General features: G+C 36.9%; 1 protein-coding gene across 4 annotated transcripts in view; it reads left to right on the plus strand.

The window, feature by feature from the left end:
* The window catches only part of GSK3B (glycogen synthase kinase 3 beta), a 269,831-nt gene that overhangs the window by 235,709 nt on the left and 12,436 nt on the right, over window positions 1-21,686 (plus strand). For 2 of the 4 annotated variants that reach the window (XM_005548051.4, XM_005548052.4), the window contains one exon: window positions 11,782-11,880. The exons of the other annotated variants lie outside the window; for them this stretch is intronic. In XM_005548051.4, the coding sequence (XP_005548108.1) occupies window positions 11,782-11,880 (99 nt within the window). The remainder of the gene's footprint in view (window positions 1-11,781; window positions 11,881-21,686) is intronic. 4 annotated transcript variants of the gene reach the window in all.

The following is a 21,686-nucleotide window of genomic DNA, read 5'->3' on the forward strand; positions in this document are numbered from 1 at the left end:
CTAACATCACAATTAAAAGAACTAGAGAAGCAAGAGCAAACACATTCAAAAGCTAGCAGAAGGCAAGAAATAACTAAGATCAGAGCAGAACTGAAGGAGATACAGACACAAAAAAACCCGTAAAAAAATCAGTGAATCCAGGAGCTGGTTTTTTGAAAAGATGAAAACAAAATTGATAGACTGTTAGCAAGACTAATAAAGAAGAAAAAAGAGAATAATCAAATAGGTGCAATAAAAAAATGATAAAAGGGGATATCACCACCGATCCCACAGAAATACAGACTACCATCATAGAATACTATAAACACCTCTACGCAAATAAACTAGAAAATCTAGAAGAAATGGATAAATTCCAGTCCTCCCAAGACTAAACCAGTAAGAAGGTGAATCCCTGAATAGACCAATAACAGGCTGTGAAATTGAGGCAATAATTAATAGTCTACCAACCAAAAAAAGTCCAGGACCAGACAGATTCACAGCCGAATTGTGCCAGAGGTATAAAGAGGAGCTGGTACCATTCCCTCTGAAACGATTCCAATCAATAGAAAAAGAGGGAATCTTCCCTAACTCATGAGGTCAGCATCATCCTGATACCAAAACCTGGCAGAGACATGACCAAAAAGGAGAATTTTAGACCAATATCCCTGATGAACATCGATGCAAAAATCCTCAATAAAATACTGGCAAACCGAATCCAGCAGCACTTCAAAAAGCTTATCCACCACGATCAAGTGGGCTTCATATGCAAGGCTGGTTCAGCATACGCAAATCAATAAACGTAATCTATCATATAAACAGAACCAAAGACAAAAACCACATGATTATCTCAGTAGATGCAGAAAAGGCCTTTGACAAAATTTAACAGCTCTTCGTACTAAAAACTCTCAATAAACTAGGTATTAATGGGACGTATCTCAAAATAATAAGAGCTATTTATGACAAACCCACAGCCAATATCATACCGAATGGGAAAAAACTGGAAGCATTGCCTTTGAAAACTGGCACAAGACAGAGATGCCCTCTCTCACCAGTCCTATTCAGCATAGTGTTGGAAGTTCTGGCCAGGGCAATCAGGCAGGAGAAAGAAAGAAAGGGTATTCAATTAGGAAAAGAGAAAGTCAAATTGTCCCTATTTGCAGATGACATGATTGTATATTGAGAAAACCCCATTGTCTCAGCCCAAAATCTCCTTAAGCTGATAAGCAATTTCAGCAGTCTCAGTATACAAAAATCAATGTGCAAAAATCAGAAGCATTCCTCTACACCAGTAACAGTCAGAGAGCCAAATCATGTGTGAATTCCCATTCACAATTGCTACAAAGAGAATAAAATACCTAGGAGTACAACTTACAAGGGATGTAAAGGACCTCTTCAAGGAGAACTGCAAACCACTGCTCAGTGAAATAAAAGAGGACACAAACAAATGGAAGAACATACCATGCTCATGGATAGGAAGAATCAATATTGTGAAAATGGCCATACTGCCCAAGGTAATTTATAGGTTCAGTGCCATCCCCATCAAGCTACCAATGACTTTCTTCACAGAATTGGAAAAAACTACTGTAAAGTTCATATGGAACCAAAAAGCACCCTGCATTGCGAAGACAATCCTAAGCCAAAAGAACAAAGTTGGAGGCATCACGCTACCTGACTTCAAACTATACTACAAGGCTACAGTAACCAAAACAGCATGGTACTGGTACCAAAACAGAGATATAGACCAATGGAACAGAACAGAGCCCTCAGAAATAATACCACCTCTCTACAGCCATCTGATCTTTGACAAACCTGATAAAAACAAGAAATGGGGAAAGGATTCCCTATTTAATAAATGGTGCTGGGAAAACTGGATAGCCATAAGTAGAAAGCTGAAACTGGATCCCTTCCTTACGCCTTATACAAAAATTAATTCAAGATGGATTAAAGACTTAAATGTTAGACCTAAAACTATAAAAACCCTAGAAGAAAACCTAGGCAATACCATTCAGGACGTAGGCATGGGCAAAGACTTCATGACTAAAACACCAAAAGCAGTGGCAACAAAAGCCAAAATTGACAAATGGTATCTAATTAAACTAAAGAGCTTCTGCACAGCAGAAGAAACTATCATCAGAGTGAACAGGCAACATACAGAATAGGAGAAAATGTTTACAATCTACCTTTCTGACAAAGAGCTAATATCCAGAATCTACAATGAACTTAAACAAATTTACAAGAAAAAATCAAACGACCCCATCAAAAAGTGGGCAAAGAGCAGTATTATTTTTAAATGCTCAATAAGTTTATTTTTAAAATTGGATTTGAGAAACTTGGTAATGCCTCATTTATTGCTTTTCATTAAGAATAGAGTTCTGGGACGGGTGCAGTGGCTTACGCCTCTAATCCCAGCAGTTTGGGAGACCAGGGTGAACAGATCACATGAGGTAAAGAGTTGGAGACCAGCCTGACCAACATGATAAAACCCCGCCTCTACTAAGAATACAAAAATTAGCCAGATATGGTGGTGGGTGCCTGTAATCCCAGCTACTCAGGAGGCTGAGGCAGGAGAATCGCGTGAACCCAGGAGGCAGAGGTTGCAGTGAACCAAGATGGCGCCACTGCACTCCAGCCTGGGTGACAGAGTGAGACTCTGTCTTAAAAAAAAAAAAAAAAAGAATAGAGTGCTGCCTGTAATCCCAGCACTTTGGGAGGCCGAGGCGGGCGGATCACAAGGTCGGGAGATCGGGACCACAGTGAAACCCCGTCTCTACTAAAAATACAAAAAATTAGCCGGGCGCGGTGGCAGGCGCCTGTAGTCCCAGCTACTTGGGAGGCTGAGGCAGGAGAATGGCAGGAACCCGGGAGGCGGAGCTTGCAGTGAGCCAAGATCGCGCCACTGCACTGCAGCCAGGGGGATGGAGTAAGATTCCGTCTCAAAAAAAAAAAAAAAAGAATAGAGTTCTGAATATAAGATTTTCAAGTAAATCACTAGAACTTTAAAAATATTAACACTTTGCTAGATAACTTCTAAAAACACCTGTACTATAGTGTAGTTCAATAAAAGCATTCAGACATTTTTTGGTGAGTAGTATAAATTGGAAAGTTCCCAAAGTCGTCATGGCTTTCAGCAAGTATCATATCATGTAGTCCTCACATGAAACATCATCAGTATTACCAAAACAGTATGAGTAAGCCTTGTAATTTGCTTACTGTTTGTCTGATTTTCTAGTTAGTTTAGCATTAGGAACATGGTCAGGAATCTCCTGGGCACTTTGGAATTGTTACCAAGGAGAGAAGCAGTTATGATGTGGTTTATTTATTCATCTACAAGAAAATATATACAAGTAAGCAAGCACCATTAGAATTCAGAAATGTGTGAGATCAAGGGACATCATCCTAGCATTTGAATTATTGCCCAAAAAAATACACAAATGTAATGGGGATACTCTATTATTAAGTCATTTAAACATTTTTGTGAATAGAGAGAAATAGCACTTTTAATTATATGGACAACCACTGACATTTATTATATGTAATAAGAGGCCTGGTACACACATGAGGAGGTCAGACTTCTTGTAGAAAATAAAAGAATGTTTGCTTATTTTAGTGACTCCTTTTTGGAGATCTGTAGGGTGAGCTCCCTCAAAGCTAATAAAGGAGGAAGATTCCCTTTTATCTAATGACTGCTAGGTATTTTGTTACATCACTGTAAGAGGAGATCTACTCAGTAGAGGGGTTGATTTCTTCCCTCAGGTTCACACATTGATTGCTGCTCTCAAATTTGTCCTCAGCTTTCACACAACAGTTTGTACTAGCACGTTACCACTACCACCTACCTGCCCCCTCAGAAAACTAGGAAAGTTCTTACCTGTCCCATTTTATCAATGAATTTGGGGGTCTTGTACTTGGAAGAATAGAAACTTACAAGGGAAATTTCAGGTTTTACCAACTAGATGTAGGTTTCACTTTTCCATTGGAAAAGATTGCTTTATTAGGCATATTTGAGTTTATTCAGTTTGTCTTTTCATGGGAATTTTTCTTCTGTGGTTTTCAGTATAAAACAATGCAGCAAAATTTAGTTAAATGGGTTTTATTAACTTTTTGGTTGATTCATACCTATTTTTAAACTCATTTTGCTTTTGTTTAAATTGTGCATTAAAATGTTTAATTATGGAACATGTAATGATTGATGCACCATCAAAACATTTGTAGTTTTCCCTAATAAACTGTGTGGCTTTTTGATAAATAGTTTTCATGACATCTTCAGTTGACTGAAGAAATTTTTATCACATTAATTTTTCTAAAGTTTTCTGGAATTTCTTGCCATTTTGTTTTAAACCATGTGTTTAAGGTAACACAGTCTATCTTTTATCCTTCCTATTTTTCATTTTTCTCTCAGTTTTCCAGAGCTGTCCCACTTCATTATGGACTTTTTTGTTCCCTTAATTACCCCCCTACTCTCAAGCTTAGCACACATGTCTAGTAAATAAATATTACCTTACATTTCAATTTCAATCTCTTCTACACTCCTCCTCTGCCTTCAAGAATACATATACTGTGTCTGATCCTGACAGGTGCTGTTGCTTTGCTGTTTCTATCCTCCAAAATGCCACCGTTTTTTCTATTCTTTCACTGCAGTTTATATTCACCCTCACTGATTCCATTTCCTTATCATTCATTGCCATGGGTAGACAAAGTGATTCGAAGTAGGTAGTAATGGTTGGGATTGAAAAATAAACCATTTTGAACCGGTTGAGATAGCCCTTAGAAGTGCCCATAGTCTGTCCTCATAAAAAGTGTGGACTTAGAGTGGCAAGAATAGGACTATAGCCAGAGTGCAAGGAGGCTTACGTTATAAGTAACAGTTAACAACTTCTTTGAAGTAGAGAAGACTGAACAGATGAAAGCAATGGATCTTAAAGAGTGCCTGTAATTAAGGAAAAGAAGAACAACAATGGGGTGTAAAAGTTGGAACTATGTAGAAGTAGTAGTGACTGTTCATTTTAGAATTCTTAACTTCTAGGATGTTTGCTTGAAAAAGGTTTACAAAGTACCCCCCTTCACATCTTGGACCCCGCCCTCACCCACACTCTGTGTCTTCGGGTGTGGCAAAGCCTCCGAGATCCCAGATCTTTTCCATTTCTTGTCTTCTTAATTTCTTCAGTTCTTTCCCCCTTACCCTTCATTAGTTACCCCTCTCTCCTTATCTATAAAAAGTATATGAGAGGCTCAGGCATGAGAATCACATGAACCCAGGAGGCAGAGGTTGCAGTGAGCCGAGATCACATCACTGCACTCCAACCTGAGCAACAGAGCGAGTCTGTCCAAAATATAAAATAAAAAATAAAAAAGTAAAGTATATAAGAGGCTCTGTGTAGATTACCTATAAATACTACTCCATTTTATGCAAGGGACTTGAGCATCTTTGGATTTGGGTATCTGAGGAGGGTCTTGGAACCAGGCCCCCAGGATACCAAGGGATAACTGACTATACATTACATATTCTTGTCCAGACTAAGAAACAAAACTGCTATGGCCTTCAACTGGGCATTCAGATGCACAGAAGGATAGGTGATGTGGTAAGAGAGAGTAAATATATGGGAGAAAATGGGCAGGATGGGCCATAAGGAGAGGGACCACAGACCACTGATACGCCGTTTATTTTATAGATTATTTTTAACAGCTTTGTCAAAATGTCTTATTAAAAACTCCGGTCCTCTTTTCATTGTTAGATTTTATTTTAGGTATCGGGCACATGGTTATCGAGATGTTTTCATTTGACAGTGCCGCTGTCCTAAGTGGTTGCCTTTCTTGCCAGATTGTTTTTTCAGTTGTTCTTGTCAATTTCTGTTGATCAGACAAGGACAGTTATCTTTTTATCTCCCTATCCTGGGACCTTACGTAGTTCATGTTCAATACTGTTAGGTGGATGGATGGGTATGTGGGTGGGTTGATGGATGGATGGATTTTAAAGAAGCCTTTCTATATTAGGTGATTTTAATTGAGAAGGGTAAATCTGAATTTCTTTAGAATGAAAACCACATATTAATACCCTTTTGTACCTGGAACCATAAAGTTTTCAGCCATCACAATTGCTAGAAATTATTTTACTTTCCTGCATATAAGACTGTGGGTTAAAATTGAACTGATTTGAAGTAAAATGGCATAGGAGCTTTCTGTTCCTTAACAAGAACCAAAATAGCTACCAAGTCTGATTGTGAGAAAACAGTGTCTCCTAGAACCTGATAATTAGGGCAGTAGTCTTCAACTGTCTTCCCAGGGAAGACTATTTGATGAGCTGGACTAAATTTTCTCATTTAAGGGGAAAGGAAAATGAATAGTCTTCTCTCAGTTTTAAGCTTTTCCTTTCATTCATTTTTAATAAATCTTAGCATCAATTTGTTGCTTTTCTTTACCACAATCTGATAGCATTTAATATGTAAATTAGTACAAAATTTAGATATTTAGGTACCAATTTGAATAAATATTATTGGCAGGGGCTTTGCACCAGAAGACATTTTAAAACTACTACATTAAAAATACAATTTCCCTTGCTAGGGGCTTAGAGGACGGGATTAATGTAGAGTGACTGCTTGTGAGTTTGGGGTTTCCCTTTGGGGTGATGAAAATGTTTTGGAACTAGAGGTGATGGTTATACAACATTGCGAATGCACTAAATGTACTAAATGCTGAATTGTGCTGAATTGTACACTTTTAAATGGTTTATGTTAATATAAATTATACCTTAATTTAAAAAAAAAAAAAAGCTTTTCTTGAACTTTTTAAAGTTCATGCTGTATCTGTGAATTGCCAAAGTGTGTGCTGTAGCTCAGAGGATAATGTACTCCTGTAGCTAGTTATGGTTATGATTTTTTCTTCAAACTGTGAAACATATTAGAGTGAAAATTAGTACTTACAGGCTAAATACTTAAGTAACAAGCATGAACCAGGGTTATCCCAGGTAACTGGGAGAACCTAAAACTAAACTGGGAGAACCTAAAACATTACCTAAAACTAACAACAAATGCTTTTATGTTCAAGCTCGCTACCACTACTTGCTACAGAACTTGATTCTTCAGAGAAATAAGTACATTTGACAGAAACAGCTTCCCCCATGCAGATAAAAAGCCTATTTCAAACTTGTAAAAAGTAACAAAAATAATCTTACTGAGTAAATTGGATAAAGACATTTTCAGTTTTAATAAAAGCAGTGATACTTTAAACAAATGTTTCTCAAATCCTTTTTCCACTAGTGTCTAGATAAGTCTTATCTGCCATTGGCTCATAAACAGCTGGGTAGGTTGGTCAGTACATCCAGTTGTACATACATACACATACAGACACACATTCTCATTCATATTCTCTCTGCTATGACACCACCACCATTTAAAAACATAAAGAATATGTTTGTACAGTATTTCCTGTAGTCAAATATTGCCAGAGTAGGACAGGAAGACCTAATATATTTACATCAATGAAAGATGCAGATATGTCTTATTAATATACCTACTCCAAAACTTTGGCCACATCTTTCCCCGAGATATTTTTAGTTCTCAGACATAATTTTAGCAGATAATGCCTTTGTTACGTATCACAGTGCTTCTGTGGGCTTTTTCTGTAAGTTGATTACTGACTCATTTAGCTAATTTGAGATACAGGTTTGTCATGTGGGTTTTTTTTCCCCCTGTTAAACTGGTAGGGTTTTGTTTTTGGTTTTGTTTTGTTTTGTTTTGTTTTGTTTTTGAGACGGAGTTTCGCTCTTGTCGCCCAGGCTGAAGTGCAATGGCACGGTCTTGGCTCACTGCAACCTCTGCCTTGCGGGTTCAAGTGATTCTCCTGCCTCAGCCTCCCGAGTAGCTGGGATCACAGGTGTGTGCCACCATGCCGGGCTAATTTTTGTATTTTTTAAAAAACCTATTCTTTTTTTAGTGATTATTATTATATTTTTAAGTTCTGGGATACATGTGGAGAAGGTGCAGGTTGGTTACATAGGTATACGTGTGCCATAGTGGTTTGCTGCACCCATCAATCCATCGTCTACGTTAGGTATTTCTCCTAATGCTATCCCTCCCCTTGCCCCCTACCTCCCCAGCAGGCCCTGGTATGTGATGCTCCCCTCCCTGTGCCCATATGTTCTCATTGTTCAACTGCCACTTACGAGTGAGAACATGCAGTGCTTGGTCTTGTGTTCCTATGTTAGTTTGCTGAGAATGATGGTTTCCAGCTTCATCCATGTCCCTGCAAAGGACATGAACTCATTCTTTTTTTATGGCTGCATAATATTCCATGATGTATGTGGGCCACATTTACTTTATCCATTCTAATACATTGATGGGCATTTGGGTTGCTTCCAAGTCTTTGCTATCATGAATAGTACTGCAATAAACGTATGTATGCATGTGTCTTTATAGTAGAATGATTTGTAATTCTTTGGGTATATACCTAGTAATGGGATTGCTGGGTCAAATGGTATTTCAAGTTCTAGATCCTTGAGGTATCACCACACTATCTTCCACAATTGTTAAACTAATTTACACTCCCACCAACAGTGTAAAAGCGTTCCTGTTTCTCCACATCCTCTCCAGCATCTGTTGTTTCCTGACTTTTTAATGATCGCCATTCTAAATAGTGTGAGATGGTTTCTCATCGTGGTTTTGATTTGCGTTTCTCTAATAATCAGTGATGATGAACTTTTTTTCATATGTTTCTTGGCCACATAAATGTCGTCTTTTGAAAAATATCTGTTCGTATCTTTCATCCACTTTTTGATGGGTTTTGGTTTTTTTTTGTAAATTTGTTTAAGTTGCTTGCAGATTCTTGATATTAGCCCTTTTGTCAGATGGATGGCAAAAATTTTTCTTATTCTGTAGGTTGCCTGTTCTGATAATAGTTTCTTTTGCTGTGCAGAAGCCCGTTAGTTTAATTAGATCCCATTTGTCCATTTTGGCTTTTGTTGCCATTACTTTTGGTGTTTTAGTCATGAATTCTTTGCCCTTGCCTATGTCCTGAATGGTATTGCCTAGGTTTTCTTCTAGGATTTTTGTGGTTTTAGGTCTAATATTTAAGTTTCTCATCCATCTTGAGTTAATTTTTATATAAAGTATAAGGAAGGGGTCCAGGTATAAGATATAGTTTAATGGTCTTCTACATATGGCTAGCCAGTTTTCCCAGCACCATTTATTAAATAGGGAATCTTTTCCCATTTCTTGTTTTTGTCAGGTTTGTCAAAGATCAAATGGTTGCAGATGTGTGGTGTTATTTCTGAGGACTCTGTTCTGTTCCATTGGTCTATACCTCTGTTTTGGTACCAGTACCATGCTGTTTTGGTTACTGTAACCTTGTAGTATAGTTCGAAGCCAGGTTGTGCTGCCTCCAGCTTTGTTGTTTTTGCTTAGGATTGTCTTGGCTCTTTTTTGGTTCCATATGAAATTTAAAGTAGTTTTTTCTAATTCTGCGAAGAAAGTCAGTGGTAGTTTGATGGGAATAGCATTGAATAATCTATAAATTACTTTGGGCAATATGGCCATTTTCACCATATTAATTATTCCTATCCATTAGTATGGAATGTTTTTCCATTTGTTTGTGTCCTCTCTTATTTCCTTGAACAGTGGTTTGTAGTCCTCCTTGAAGAGGTCCTTCACATCCCTTGTAAGTTGTATTCCTAGGTATTTTATTCTTTTTGTAGCAGTTGTGAATGAGAGTTTGCTCATGATTTGGCTGTTTATCTATTATTGGTATATATGAATGTTTGTGATTTTTGTCATTGATTTTGTATCCTGAGACTTTGCTGAAGTTGCTTATCAGCTTAAGGAGATTTTGGGCTGAGACAGTGGGGTTTTCTAAATAGACAATCATGTCATCTGCAAACAGATAATTTGACTTCCTCTCTTCCTATTCGAATACCCTTTATTTCTTTCTCTTGCCTGATTGCCCTGGCCAGAACTTCCAATATTATGTTGAATAGGAGTGGTGAGAGAGGGCACCCTGGTTTTGTGCCGGTTTTCAAAGGGAATGCTTCCAGCTTTTGCCCATTCAGTACAATATTGACTGTGGGTTTGTCATAAATAGCTCTTACTGTTTTGAGATATGTTCCATCAATACCTAGTTTATTGAGTGTTTTTAGCATGAAAGGCTGTAGAGTTTTATTGAAGGCCTTTGCTGCATCTGTTGAGATAATCATGTGTTTTTTGTCATTAGTTCTGTTTATGTGATGAATTACATTTATTGATTTGCGTGTGTTGAACCAGCCTTGCATCCCAGGGATGAAGCCGACTTGATCGTGGTGGATATGCTTTTTAATGTGCTGCTGGATTCAGTTTGCCAGTATTTTATTGAGTATTTTTGCATCGATGTTCATCAGAGATACTGGCCTGAAATTTTCTTTCTTTGTTGTGTCTCTGCCAGGTTTTATTATCAGGATGATGCTGGCCTCATAAAATGAGTTAGGGAGGATTCCCTCTTTTTCTATTGGTTGGAAGAGTTTCAGAAGGAATGGTACCAGCTCCTCTTTGTACCTCTGGTAGAATTCAACTGTGAATCCATCTGGTCCTGGGCTTTTTTTGTTGGTTGACTATTAATTACTGCCATTGGTCTATTCAGAGATTCAACTTCTTCCTGGTTTAGTCTTGGGAGGGTGTATGTGTCCAGGAGTTTATCCATTTCTTCTAGATTTTCTAGTTTATTTGCGTAGAGGTGTTTATAGTATTCTCTGATGGTAGTTTGTATTTCTGTGGGATCGGTGGTGATCTCCCCTTTATCATTTTTTATTGTATCTATTTGATTCTTCTCTCTTTTCTTCTTTATTAATCTGGCTAGCAGTCTATCTATTTTGTTAATCTTTTCAAAAAACCAGATCCTGGATTCATTGATTTTTTTTTTAAGGGTTTTTTTTGTGTCTGTATCTCCTTCTCTTCTGCTCTGATCTTAGTTATTTCTTGTATTGTGCTAGCTTGAATTTGTTTGCTCTTCCTTCTGTGGTTCTTTTAATTGCGATGTTAGGGTGTCAATTTTTACATCTTTCCTGCTTTCTCCTGTGGGCATTTATTTAGTGCTATATAAACTTCTCTCTAAACACTGCTTTAGCTGTGTCCCAGAGATTCTGGTATGTTGTATCTTTGTTCTCATTGGTTTCGAAGAACTTATTTATTTCTGCCTTCATTTTGTTATTTACCCAGTAGTCATTCAGGAGCAGGTTGTTCGGTTTCCATGTAGTTGTGCAGTTTTGAGTGAATTTCTTAATCCTGAGTTCTAATTTGATTCACTGTGGTCTCAGAGACTGTTCGTTATGATTTCTGTTCTTTTGCATTTGCCGAGGAGTGTAGATATCTATCTACAGAACTTGGTCCAGAGCTGAGTTCAAGTCCCGAATATCCTTGTTACTGTTCTGTTTCGTTGATCTGTGTAATACTGACAGTGTGGTGTTAAAGTCTCCCACTGTTTTTGTGTGGGAGTCCAAGTCTCTTTGTAGGTCTTTAAGAACTTCCTTTGTGAATCTGGATGCTCCTGTATTGGGTGCATGTATATTTAAGATAGTTAGCTCTTCTTGTTGCATTGATCCCCTAATTTTTGTATTTTTAGTAGAGACAGAGTTTCACCATGTTGGCCAGGCTGGTCTCAAACTCCTGACCTCAGGTGATTCACCCACCTTGGCCTCCCAAAGTGCTGGGATTATAGGCATGAGCCACCGCGCCCCGCCTAAACTGGTAGTTTAATGCAGAATCTTATTTTCACTCTTACCAATAAAATGGTTTTGCATACAAAGTTAAGAGTGGACTCTAACGTTTGTGTCTTAACCTTCTATAGAACTGTCAAGTAATCCACCTCTGGCTACCATCCTTATTCCTCCTCATGCTCGGATTCAAGCAGCTGCTTCAACCCCCACAAATGCCACAGCAGCCTCAGGTAAGAACGTTCTAAGTCTCTTCTATAAAAACATATTCTGGGCTGGGCGCAGTGGCTCACACGTGTAATCCCAGCACTTTGGGAGGCCGTGGTAGGTGGATCACCTGAGGTCAGGAGTTCGAGACCAGCCTGACCAACAAGGGGTGAAACCTCCTCTCTACTAAAAATAAAAAATTAGCTAGGTGTGGTGGCAGGTGCCTGTAATCCCAGCGTCTGGGGAGGCTGAGATAGGAGAATTGCTTGAAACCGGGAGGCAGAGGTTACATTGAGCTGAGATCGTGCCACTGCACTCCAGCCTGGGTGACAGAGAAAGACTCTGTCTCAAAAAAAAAAAATTGTTTTTCAAAAGACATGATTACCTTTCATTTCATTTGATGAGTATGAACATTTAATACCTTTTATGTATCAAAAACAGCACAACCAAATGAGTAAACCTGAATAAAATTTTTTGCTTTATTTCCAAAAAGCATAAAACAAAAGTACCCACCAGGACCTTATATATAAGATATAAATATCTTCTGATAATGATGTTAAATTCTGTCATCTTAGCAAAAGGATCACTTGAGGCCAGGAGTTCAAGATCAGCCTGGACAGCATAGTGAGACCCCATCTAAAAAATAAAAATAAATTTTAAAAAATTTTTTAAGTTAACGGTTTTTATGTAATTTCAGTAGGAAGTCAAATCAAATGAGATGTTTATAGCTGAAAACATAAATATATTGTTACTGAAAATAATTCACTTTTGTTTTTTTCCCCTCGAATGTAAATTATAGTAGTATACTAGAGAGGCAAATTTCCAAGAAGTATAAGCTATAAGTTTATACTTATATTTAATCATTTTCTTTAATCATTTGAAAGGACTAAAACTGCAATGCAAATACGTTTAGCTGAGATTTAGATCAGAATGTGACGAGACTCTTATATACCAAAAAAAAAAATTATTCACGGGTTAGAGCTAGGGTGTACTGTGGGCCCGAAGCCAGCTAATGGTGAGGCCTGATTTAGTGAGAATCGGTGTCCTTGGAGATACTCTGAAAATATCCAACCCTTAAGAGTGAAGTGAAGTTCTTCCAAATAATGACTGGATGCTTTTAAAACTTAAAAGCTTTTAAAAGCTAGAAACATAATAGGTAGCACAATTAGGGGCTCAGAATTTGGCACCTTTATTTTCTCTCTCTCTGTCCAAAAAGCTAATGGCAGGAGCTGACTTCATTTTCTTTAAATAGTCTTGAACTGAGTTGGATCAGATCCATTTTTGCCTAAGGGTATTTATGCTGCAGGAGAGAAAATCTTTGATTACTAGTTCTCATCATTAAACAGTAAGGTCAAAAACCATGTCCCGTTTGATATGGTGTTGTTTCTGTCTAATCTTAATCTTTTAAAATGTTGCTAATAAAGATATAAAACATTCTAGTTCATGTTCAGGAAAAGTCTGGAAAGAAAGATCTCTTTTCTTGTTCCAAGTTTATCAGCACATGCTACCTTGAGAAAGTCATTTGAACTTTATTAGTTTTATTAGTGTCATATTCATTTTCCCAGTCTGTAAAATGGAGTGGCAATTACTTTAGGACAACATTTGTCTTTACTTGTCTTTATTTGTCTGTACTTTAGGACAGCATTGCCACTCCATTTTACAGTTGAGAAAGTGTGCTGAAATCTGCTTTAAAGTGTTTAAGGTAAAAATATTTTTTAAAGTATGACCTATTTAGAATCAAGACAGAATTGCTATGAGCCATTAACAAATATAATACTGGCCCAGGTTACATTAATTGTTTACAATATGAAAAAGGCCCTAACCCTGAACTAACACATTTACTTATTTTATTGAGCTCATTTCCACAGTTTTACTTAGAATGGCTTTACACGGTGTATAAAAATGAGTAGGTTTTGAGCAGTTTAAACTAACTTTCTTAATGCAGGATACCAAACTTAATTAATGATTGTGACTTATGTTTTTGAGCAAATTGTCTGCTTAGTAGGAGCTTAGTATAACCTGATTTTCATGTTGTTTTGATACAGGTTACAGCAAACCACAAAATAATAATAATAATTTACATGTGTATATTTTTACAGCTGTAGAAATCAGATTTCAACATAAAAATAGAAACTGACATTGAACTTTGACTCTGAGAGTTTACTCCAAAGTTGAATTGGGGTATGGGGAAGTTAATAGAGGAATGGTAAGCTGAGGTCAGAGCTAAAATTAGTTTAGAGAAATGCATGCTTTGAGTACCTTAATAATTACCAAAGAGGATATTTCAGATATTGGTCTGAGCTAAAGTAAATAAAGAAGTGTTATAATTCTGTTAAAATTTTCCATTGTTCATTAGATAAAAGCACACTGGTGTCATAGAAAAAACGGTGTTTCTGGCCCCGCTGTTTAAGAAATATTTCTCCTTTAGGGCCTCAGATTTGTTACTGAAAGAGATAGAGTAAGTGAACTTAACATCATCATTTTAACAAGAAATGTGAGTTTCAAATAGATAACTTTTTTTAAAGTTCCCCTCATTGTAACCCAAAAACAGTTTAACCACAGTATAGTTAAACAGTTTTCTATGGTGCTGCAGTAGTGAAGCCCCAAGTATGTCACCAAACATACCTCAGGAAATGCTGGTCTAGACCAAGTGATTGATTGCTTGGCCTTCTGGGTGCCTGTAGTTAAAGATTCATGTATACTTTAAATAAGAATTTGTCAGTGTGAGTTACATTCTTTTGTAAGACCTTAAAATATATAAGTCCCCAGCCAGGCGCGGTGGCTCTCGCCTGTAATCCCAGCACTTTGGGAGGCCGAGGCAGGCGGATCACCTGAGGTTGGGAGTTCAAGACCAGCCTGACCAATGTGGAGATACCCTGTCTCTACTAAAAATACAAAAGTAGCCGGGCATGGTGACGCATATCTGTAATCCCAGCTACTCAGGAGGTTAAGGCAAGAGAATCACTTGAACCTGGGAGGCAGAGGTTGCAGTGAGCCGAGATTTTGCCATTGCACTCCAGCCTGGGCAATAAGAGAAAAACTTTGTCTCAAAAAAAAAAAAAAAAAAAAAAAAAAAAAAAAAAATATATATATATATATATATATATATATATATATATCTCCTCTGTTTCTCTTAGATTTGGTTTCCTTGTCCAAAAGCAGGAATAATAAATATCCACTACATAGAGTTGTAAGAAGTAAGATATAAAGTGTTCAGAGTGCTTATTAGCACTTTGCCTGCCCATACAGTAGGCTCTCAGTGAAAGGAAACTGCTCTTGCTTTTTTTATTACTGTTTTTGCAAAGTTAAGGACACATCAGACATGCTTTTTTTAAAAAGCCATGTGGAGGGCAGGATTGACATCCATCCTCTATGACAAAAGAATCTATGACTTTTCTTTCCTGGATAAATGGACATGCATCTCTCCACACTGTCTAGACAGAGTGAGGGACTGCTAAGCTACAGACATAACCAAAGCTTTCCTCACAAAGCATTTCAGGATCTGCTCCAGAGTCCAAAAAAATAAATAAATAAACTGTTAAGCTATAAAGTTCTAGACCTTGAATATCTGAACCTGGAAATATTTCAAATTTAAATTTTCAAAGAATTTCTTATCACCCACCTAAGCTACATCACCATGGTAATATACCCCAAATAACCTGGGGAGAATTGATTACACTATGAACCCCTAAGTAACTAAACTAGTTGTCATACTTAATTTAAATCAGTGTAATGGAGCACATAACATCAAAATGATTCATATTTTAGAGGTGGAGCTACTTTTAGTTTATAACAGTCATATCAACAAGAAGCAAAATAATACTTAACCTGTTTTCAGTAGCCTGAGAATGTGCCTGCAAATCATCTAAAAATGACCTTGCATCACTAAAATACAAATTCAAAAGAGTACCATAACTGAATTATCATCTGATCTGTTAAAATATCATTCCTATTGTTGCTCAGCATCATGGCAATTGAGGTTCTGTCAAGTATATTTGTGTCTAGAGCAAGATCATCGGAATACAGAGGCTCCTAGATAAACTGCTTGGGACACTTTTTACGTTGCTTATAGCTGGCTTAAACAAGAATGGAGTTTTCTGACATTTGTGTAGACCTGGAAACAAAGCTCAATCCTAAAGTATGTGGAATAAAAGCAGAAAAACAAAGCAGATTGCCAAAGATGCCATCAACCATGATCATACTGACTATATTATGGTGAAATCAACTTCAGATTTTAGTCAGTTACTGTTGTTAGCCAAAGCTGTTAAATGGTTTTCAGATATTTAAGTCTTAATATTTTAAATATATTATAGGCTGAAATCTAATTCTCTATATTGCTGCTTCTGAAAAAAAGCAAAAGAAAATAGACATTTTCAGCCGGCGCAGTGGCTCATGCCTATAATCCCAGCACTCTGGGAGGCCGACAGGGGCAGATCACAAGATCAGGAGATCAAGACCATCCTGGCTAACACGCTGAAACCCCGTCTCTACTAAAAAATGCAAAAATTAGCCGAGCGTGGTGGCGGGCGCCTGTAGTCCCAGTTACTTGGGAGGCTGAAGCAGGAGAAGGGCGTGAACCCAGGAGGCGGAGCTCGCAGTAAGCCGAGATTGTGCCACTGCACCCCAGCACTCCAGCCTGGGCAACAGAGTGAGACTCTTGTCTTAAAAAAAAAAAAGAAAATAGACATTTTCATACCCAGATTGTGGCCTAAAATCATACCATCCTAATTCTAGGAATATATAATTATTCTCTGTCATCACCAACAAACTTTGACTAGTACAACAAAATATCACAATTCTTTCTCACCTTCTTTGAAAATGGTAAAGATTGTGCCAGTATTAAGTTTGAGGACATTAACACTGAGGGAACTATTTTTGCAGATGTTTCAACTTTCCTTTTGTTGTGTTCTGCAACTATATGTGAGCTGATAAAAACTTATGGTAAAGTATTATAGTATAAAACAAGAGCTGTCAGAATTCAGACTTTTTAGTTCAGTAATTCCACTTTAGGGATTTTAACTTCAGGATAAATATTTTGGAAAGAAAAAGGCTACCATGTACAGACAGAGGAATCTCATAATATATATAATAATAAATTATATAATAAAAATTCTGTATTAATATATAACAAAAAGGAGAGCCAATGTAACCTGAATGGTCAATAGTAGGAAATTGTTTTAATACATTACGAAATCTCCGTTTTTATGCAGCCATAAAAAACAATTTTCCTGAAGCTTATGGACATTCGTGGAAATACTCATCCTAATTTATGTAGAGAAAATTTTAAAATCTCATGAACCTTGTTGGTTACTATTGTCAAAATGTTTATTTTCATGTGGATAGGGACTAGACAGAAATATACAAAACTGTAAACTGTTGTGCTAAATTAGTGGGTATGGATGTTGACTTTTTTTTCCGAAAAAATATTCTTTACAAGTTGTTTTTAAAATGCTTTAGTATCTAGAGGCATTATTGTTAATCATGGCTCTGATTGACATGAGAATCTCTTGAAAATTACGCATACTACTCTCAATTCTTAAAGTATAATTTATTTGGTGTGTGTGTGGGTTTTTTTTGTTTGTTTGTTTGTTTGTTTTGAGACAATCTTACTCTGTCTCCCAGACTGGAGTACAGTGGCGTGATCTCAGCTCACTGCAACCTCTAACTCCTGGGTTCAAGTGATTCTCATGCCTCAGCCTCCCAAGTAGCTGGGATTACAGGTGCGCACCACCATACCTGGCTAATTTTTTGTAATTTTAGTACAGACGGGGTTTCACTTTGTTGGCCAGGCTGGTCTCGAACTCCTGGCATCAAGTAATCTGCCTGCCTTGGCCTCCCAAAGTGCTGGGATTACAGGAGTGAGCCACTGTGGCCAGCCAAAATTCATAGTATAATTTCTTATGTTGACTGAAAAAATATATATATATATTTTATATATATAAATAACATATAATATATATATGAATGGTCAACATAGGAAATGTTCAACATTTATATATATAAAATATATAATATATATTATATGTGTCTTATTTTCTTTGTATGCCCAGTCAACTCATTCACTCCATTTAGGAGACCATGCATCTGGAACATCTAAAGTAATAAATCTCAAGACATTACTGTTTTCTTAATCAAATACAAACTGTTTTAGAGATCATCTGCTCAGATGAGTTGAATGTGAGATGTTGTAGGGAATTTCAACTAGAGCAGTTTTCTGTGTTTATCTCTTTGGTATATTGGTCATCTGCATAAAATTTCTTTCAATGCAGTGGTTCTGCTGTTAAAAACCACTGATTTCAGTCCACCCCTCATTATCTACCGAGAAGTGGTCATCTATCCCATGGTTATGTATATTCAGTAATAGACATTACTGCAAGAATGAACACCTTTTTATCTTTGCATCACTCTATTAGAAAAGTTTATCCTTTTTTCACCCTGAAATTTATTTCTGTATGCCTTCTTCCAGTCAGTGATTCTACTGTGAAATTATAACAGAACCATCTAGATCCATGTAAAAGTCCTTCAAATGTTAATGATAGCTAACTTGCCCTCCATACTAATGACAGCTTTAACTCCTAATCCTGGATTTGTTCTAAAGTATTAGGGTGTTGGATTTTCTACACAATTGTATGTCATCTGTACATTTCATAAACATGTCAGTTTTTTACCTCTATCCAAGCAACTAATAAAACATATCAAAGAGGACAAGGCAGAGCCTACTAGAAATGTTTTGCCTTTATTCAAGTTACTGATAAATTAATTGGAACTGGACTGGGTTTCCTAGAAATTACTCTTCTGGTGGTCTCTTAGTTGATTGGTCATTCCTCTTAGTGACTGGTCATTCCTCTTGTTTGCTTAACTACAGACCAACATTTAAAATACTCATTTGTATGAGGAGGTTGTAAAAAAAACACTTTGTAAAATGCTTCTTTCTTTTAAGAAAACTTTCAGCTTTTTTCCATAAAAAAAAGAAAAGTAACCATATCAAAGATGGAAATCAAACCGTTGTTTTTAAGACTTGGGGAAATTTCTAGTGCCTAAATATCTGTAAGCTGTGAGTTTCTGTAATCCATTTTAGATTTGTTTCTTGGACTATAGATTGTGAGTTTAAAGACATTTAAAATGTATACATTGCCCTTACCTTTCTTGAGGCACATTTTTTTTATTAGGATTTTTGTTACATCCTTTCAAGTTGAAAACCCTTCTAACAGAAGAGGGAATCATGATAACATTTGGATGAGGTCATTGTACGTGGTGAGCCAACTTAACTTGTCTTCATCTTGGTTTGAAAAGCTCTTGCTGTTACTTTATTTGCGTTGAGATTATTGCAATTACTTGATCAAAGTTTGTTCATACTTTTCTATTTCTTGTTAGTTGTTAGCCTCTTTTGAAGACTTTAGCACCGAATCATACCTGTTTGTTCTTCAAACTTCTAAAAATTCATCTGGCTAAAATCTGGTTCAGATTTTGCTATGGCTGGTGGCCCCTTTGTCTTACAATTACAATTATTTTCACCTCAGAATTCCTGTTACCTACATACTAGCCAATTCTTTTTAGTTGGGCAGAATTAAGCACAGAATAATTTCTCTCATTGTTTGTTTCTACTGTTTTTGAGAGGTGAAATGTTAAGCAAATGGTCAGTTTATTAGATGCTTGCTTTTCTAAAATGAGAGTTACCCTCCCTCATCCTTTCCCCAAGTACTATTAATATTATACCTGGCCTTTGGGCCAGTTTTACAGTGGACATTGGGAAAGCTGTATTCATATTCTGTCTAATGTAGAAGCTGCAGTGCATGCCCTGTTGTTTTTCTTTGTAAAGTTCTTCCTGTTTTCTCTTTATCTTAACCCAAATAGATGTTAAATTTCATAAAAGTCTGCAACTTTAAAAAAAAAAAAAAAGGCATTTTTGTCTATCAAGAACATAATAGTGTATAGTTATTTTAGGAAATAAAAATTACCTCTATTCTACTTTCAAAGATAATCACACATAACATTATGTTTTAGTCTGTATATGAATGGGCAGAGAGACATGCTTTTTTAAAAAATGGGCTTAGGCTATTTAGAGGGTGAAGGTATATGACTATAGTATTCAGCCAATATCCTAAGGCTATACCATAATTAACTTACTATTCTTGGACATTTGGTTTGTGTTGAAGATGGGGTTTTTTGTTTTTGTTGTTCTGAAAAATGCTTTGAAGATATCTTTGCATAAAGCTGTACTTATTCTTCTAAATTTTTAGAAGTAGAGTCAAAAAGTATAAAGAATTTTAAAGTTTAATGTCAAATTGCTTTCCGAAAGCTTGTCCCGCTGTCAGTTCATACTCCCCACTGTCAATACAGGTACTTTTCTATTTCCCCATTGCCCCATTTCCTCGTAGAGTGGGAGTAGGGGAAGTACAGTGTGCATGTGTGCACATACACATTTTTAGGTGTTACCAACTTGATAGCCAATTACTATGTGCATCTCTTTTAGGTACAATGCTGCATCCGTTTCCTCCTGTGGGCTCTGCATCTGAAATACAGACTTCCATTTTGAACTATACCATTTTGACAAATTCACTGACACCGAGATTATATCTACCCCATGTTAGAGTTTCAGGTTCACTTTGTGAGTTTGTATATAGATACCTAAAATCAAACCAGCTTAGTCATTATTCTCACCAGAGCAGTCCTAGACATCACTTCTAGAAGTTCTCGCTTTCTGTGCAAAACATGTTCTCTCCTATCAAGTCAAAAATTTTATTTGGGTTTTTCCCCCCCTCTAAAAGTAATTTAAAATCTGGATTAAGTTGGAATCCCCTATCAGACATTTTTCCGTGTATCCCTGAAGTGTTCCTCAGTTCCTTGCCTAAAGTCACCTACTTTTATTTATATGTCCCTTTTTTTTTCTTTATTCCTAAATTAAGCATTTTAACTTAAAGGAACGGTGAAAATGTTACCTGTGTGTTCCCATGATCTTCAGTTTTCTGCCCTGAGCAGCCAAACTTCTTAAATAAAATGTGCCCTGCCCCAGACCTCACAGGGAACTGAGACCTCTCAGCTGCCAGCAGATCAAATATAAACAGTCTTATTGACAGGTCTTCTAGGTATCCTGGTGGATGGGTTGACTCACAGGCATCCAAATTTTACTTCTATTTTTATAATCACTGAAGTCTACCTTAGTGTTCTGTGCCATATCTTTTCCTTACAGGTGTACTTTGATTTCATGAGTGTAAATTATAATTTCAAATTAAATATAAGTTTAGGGTATACTTTGATTCTCTGTAATTATCTTGTTTGTTCATGTGCCAGTTAATAACACTAACATCTAAGACATAGTTTTACAGTAGAAGCATTTCCACTTGGAACAGCTTGAGTAGGAACATCCTGAGTTAGGTACACAGTATAAATAATATCTCCCAGGCTGTTAATTTTATCTTCTAGAGAGATTGACCTGTCATAAGACATTTTTAACTATTATAGAAAGAGGACACCTGATAAATAGAAACACATAAAATGTGCTTGCAAGAGATTGTTGTTGGGCAAGAGCATAGTAAAGGAAATAAGGGAATAAAAATATACCTGGCCGGGTGCAGTGACTCGCACCTGTAATCCCAGCACTTTGGGAGGTCGAGGCAGTCGGATCACTTGAGGCCAGGAGTTTGAGACCAGCCTGGCCAACATGGCGAAACCCCATCTCTACTAAAAATACAAAAAAAAAAAGAAATTAGCCAGGCATGGTGGTGTGTGCCTGTATTCCCAGCTACTTGCGAGGCCAGGAGAACCCCTTGAACCCAGGAGGCAGAGGTTGCAGTGAGCTGAGATTGCGCCACTGCACTCCAGCCTGGGTGAC

The sequence above is a fragment of the Macaca fascicularis genome, chromosome 2 (genome assembly GCF_037993035.2).
Source record: "Macaca fascicularis isolate 582-1 chromosome 2, T2T-MFA8v1.1".
NCBI classification, from domain to species: Eukaryota; Metazoa; Chordata; class Mammalia; order Primates; family Cercopithecidae; genus Macaca; species Macaca fascicularis.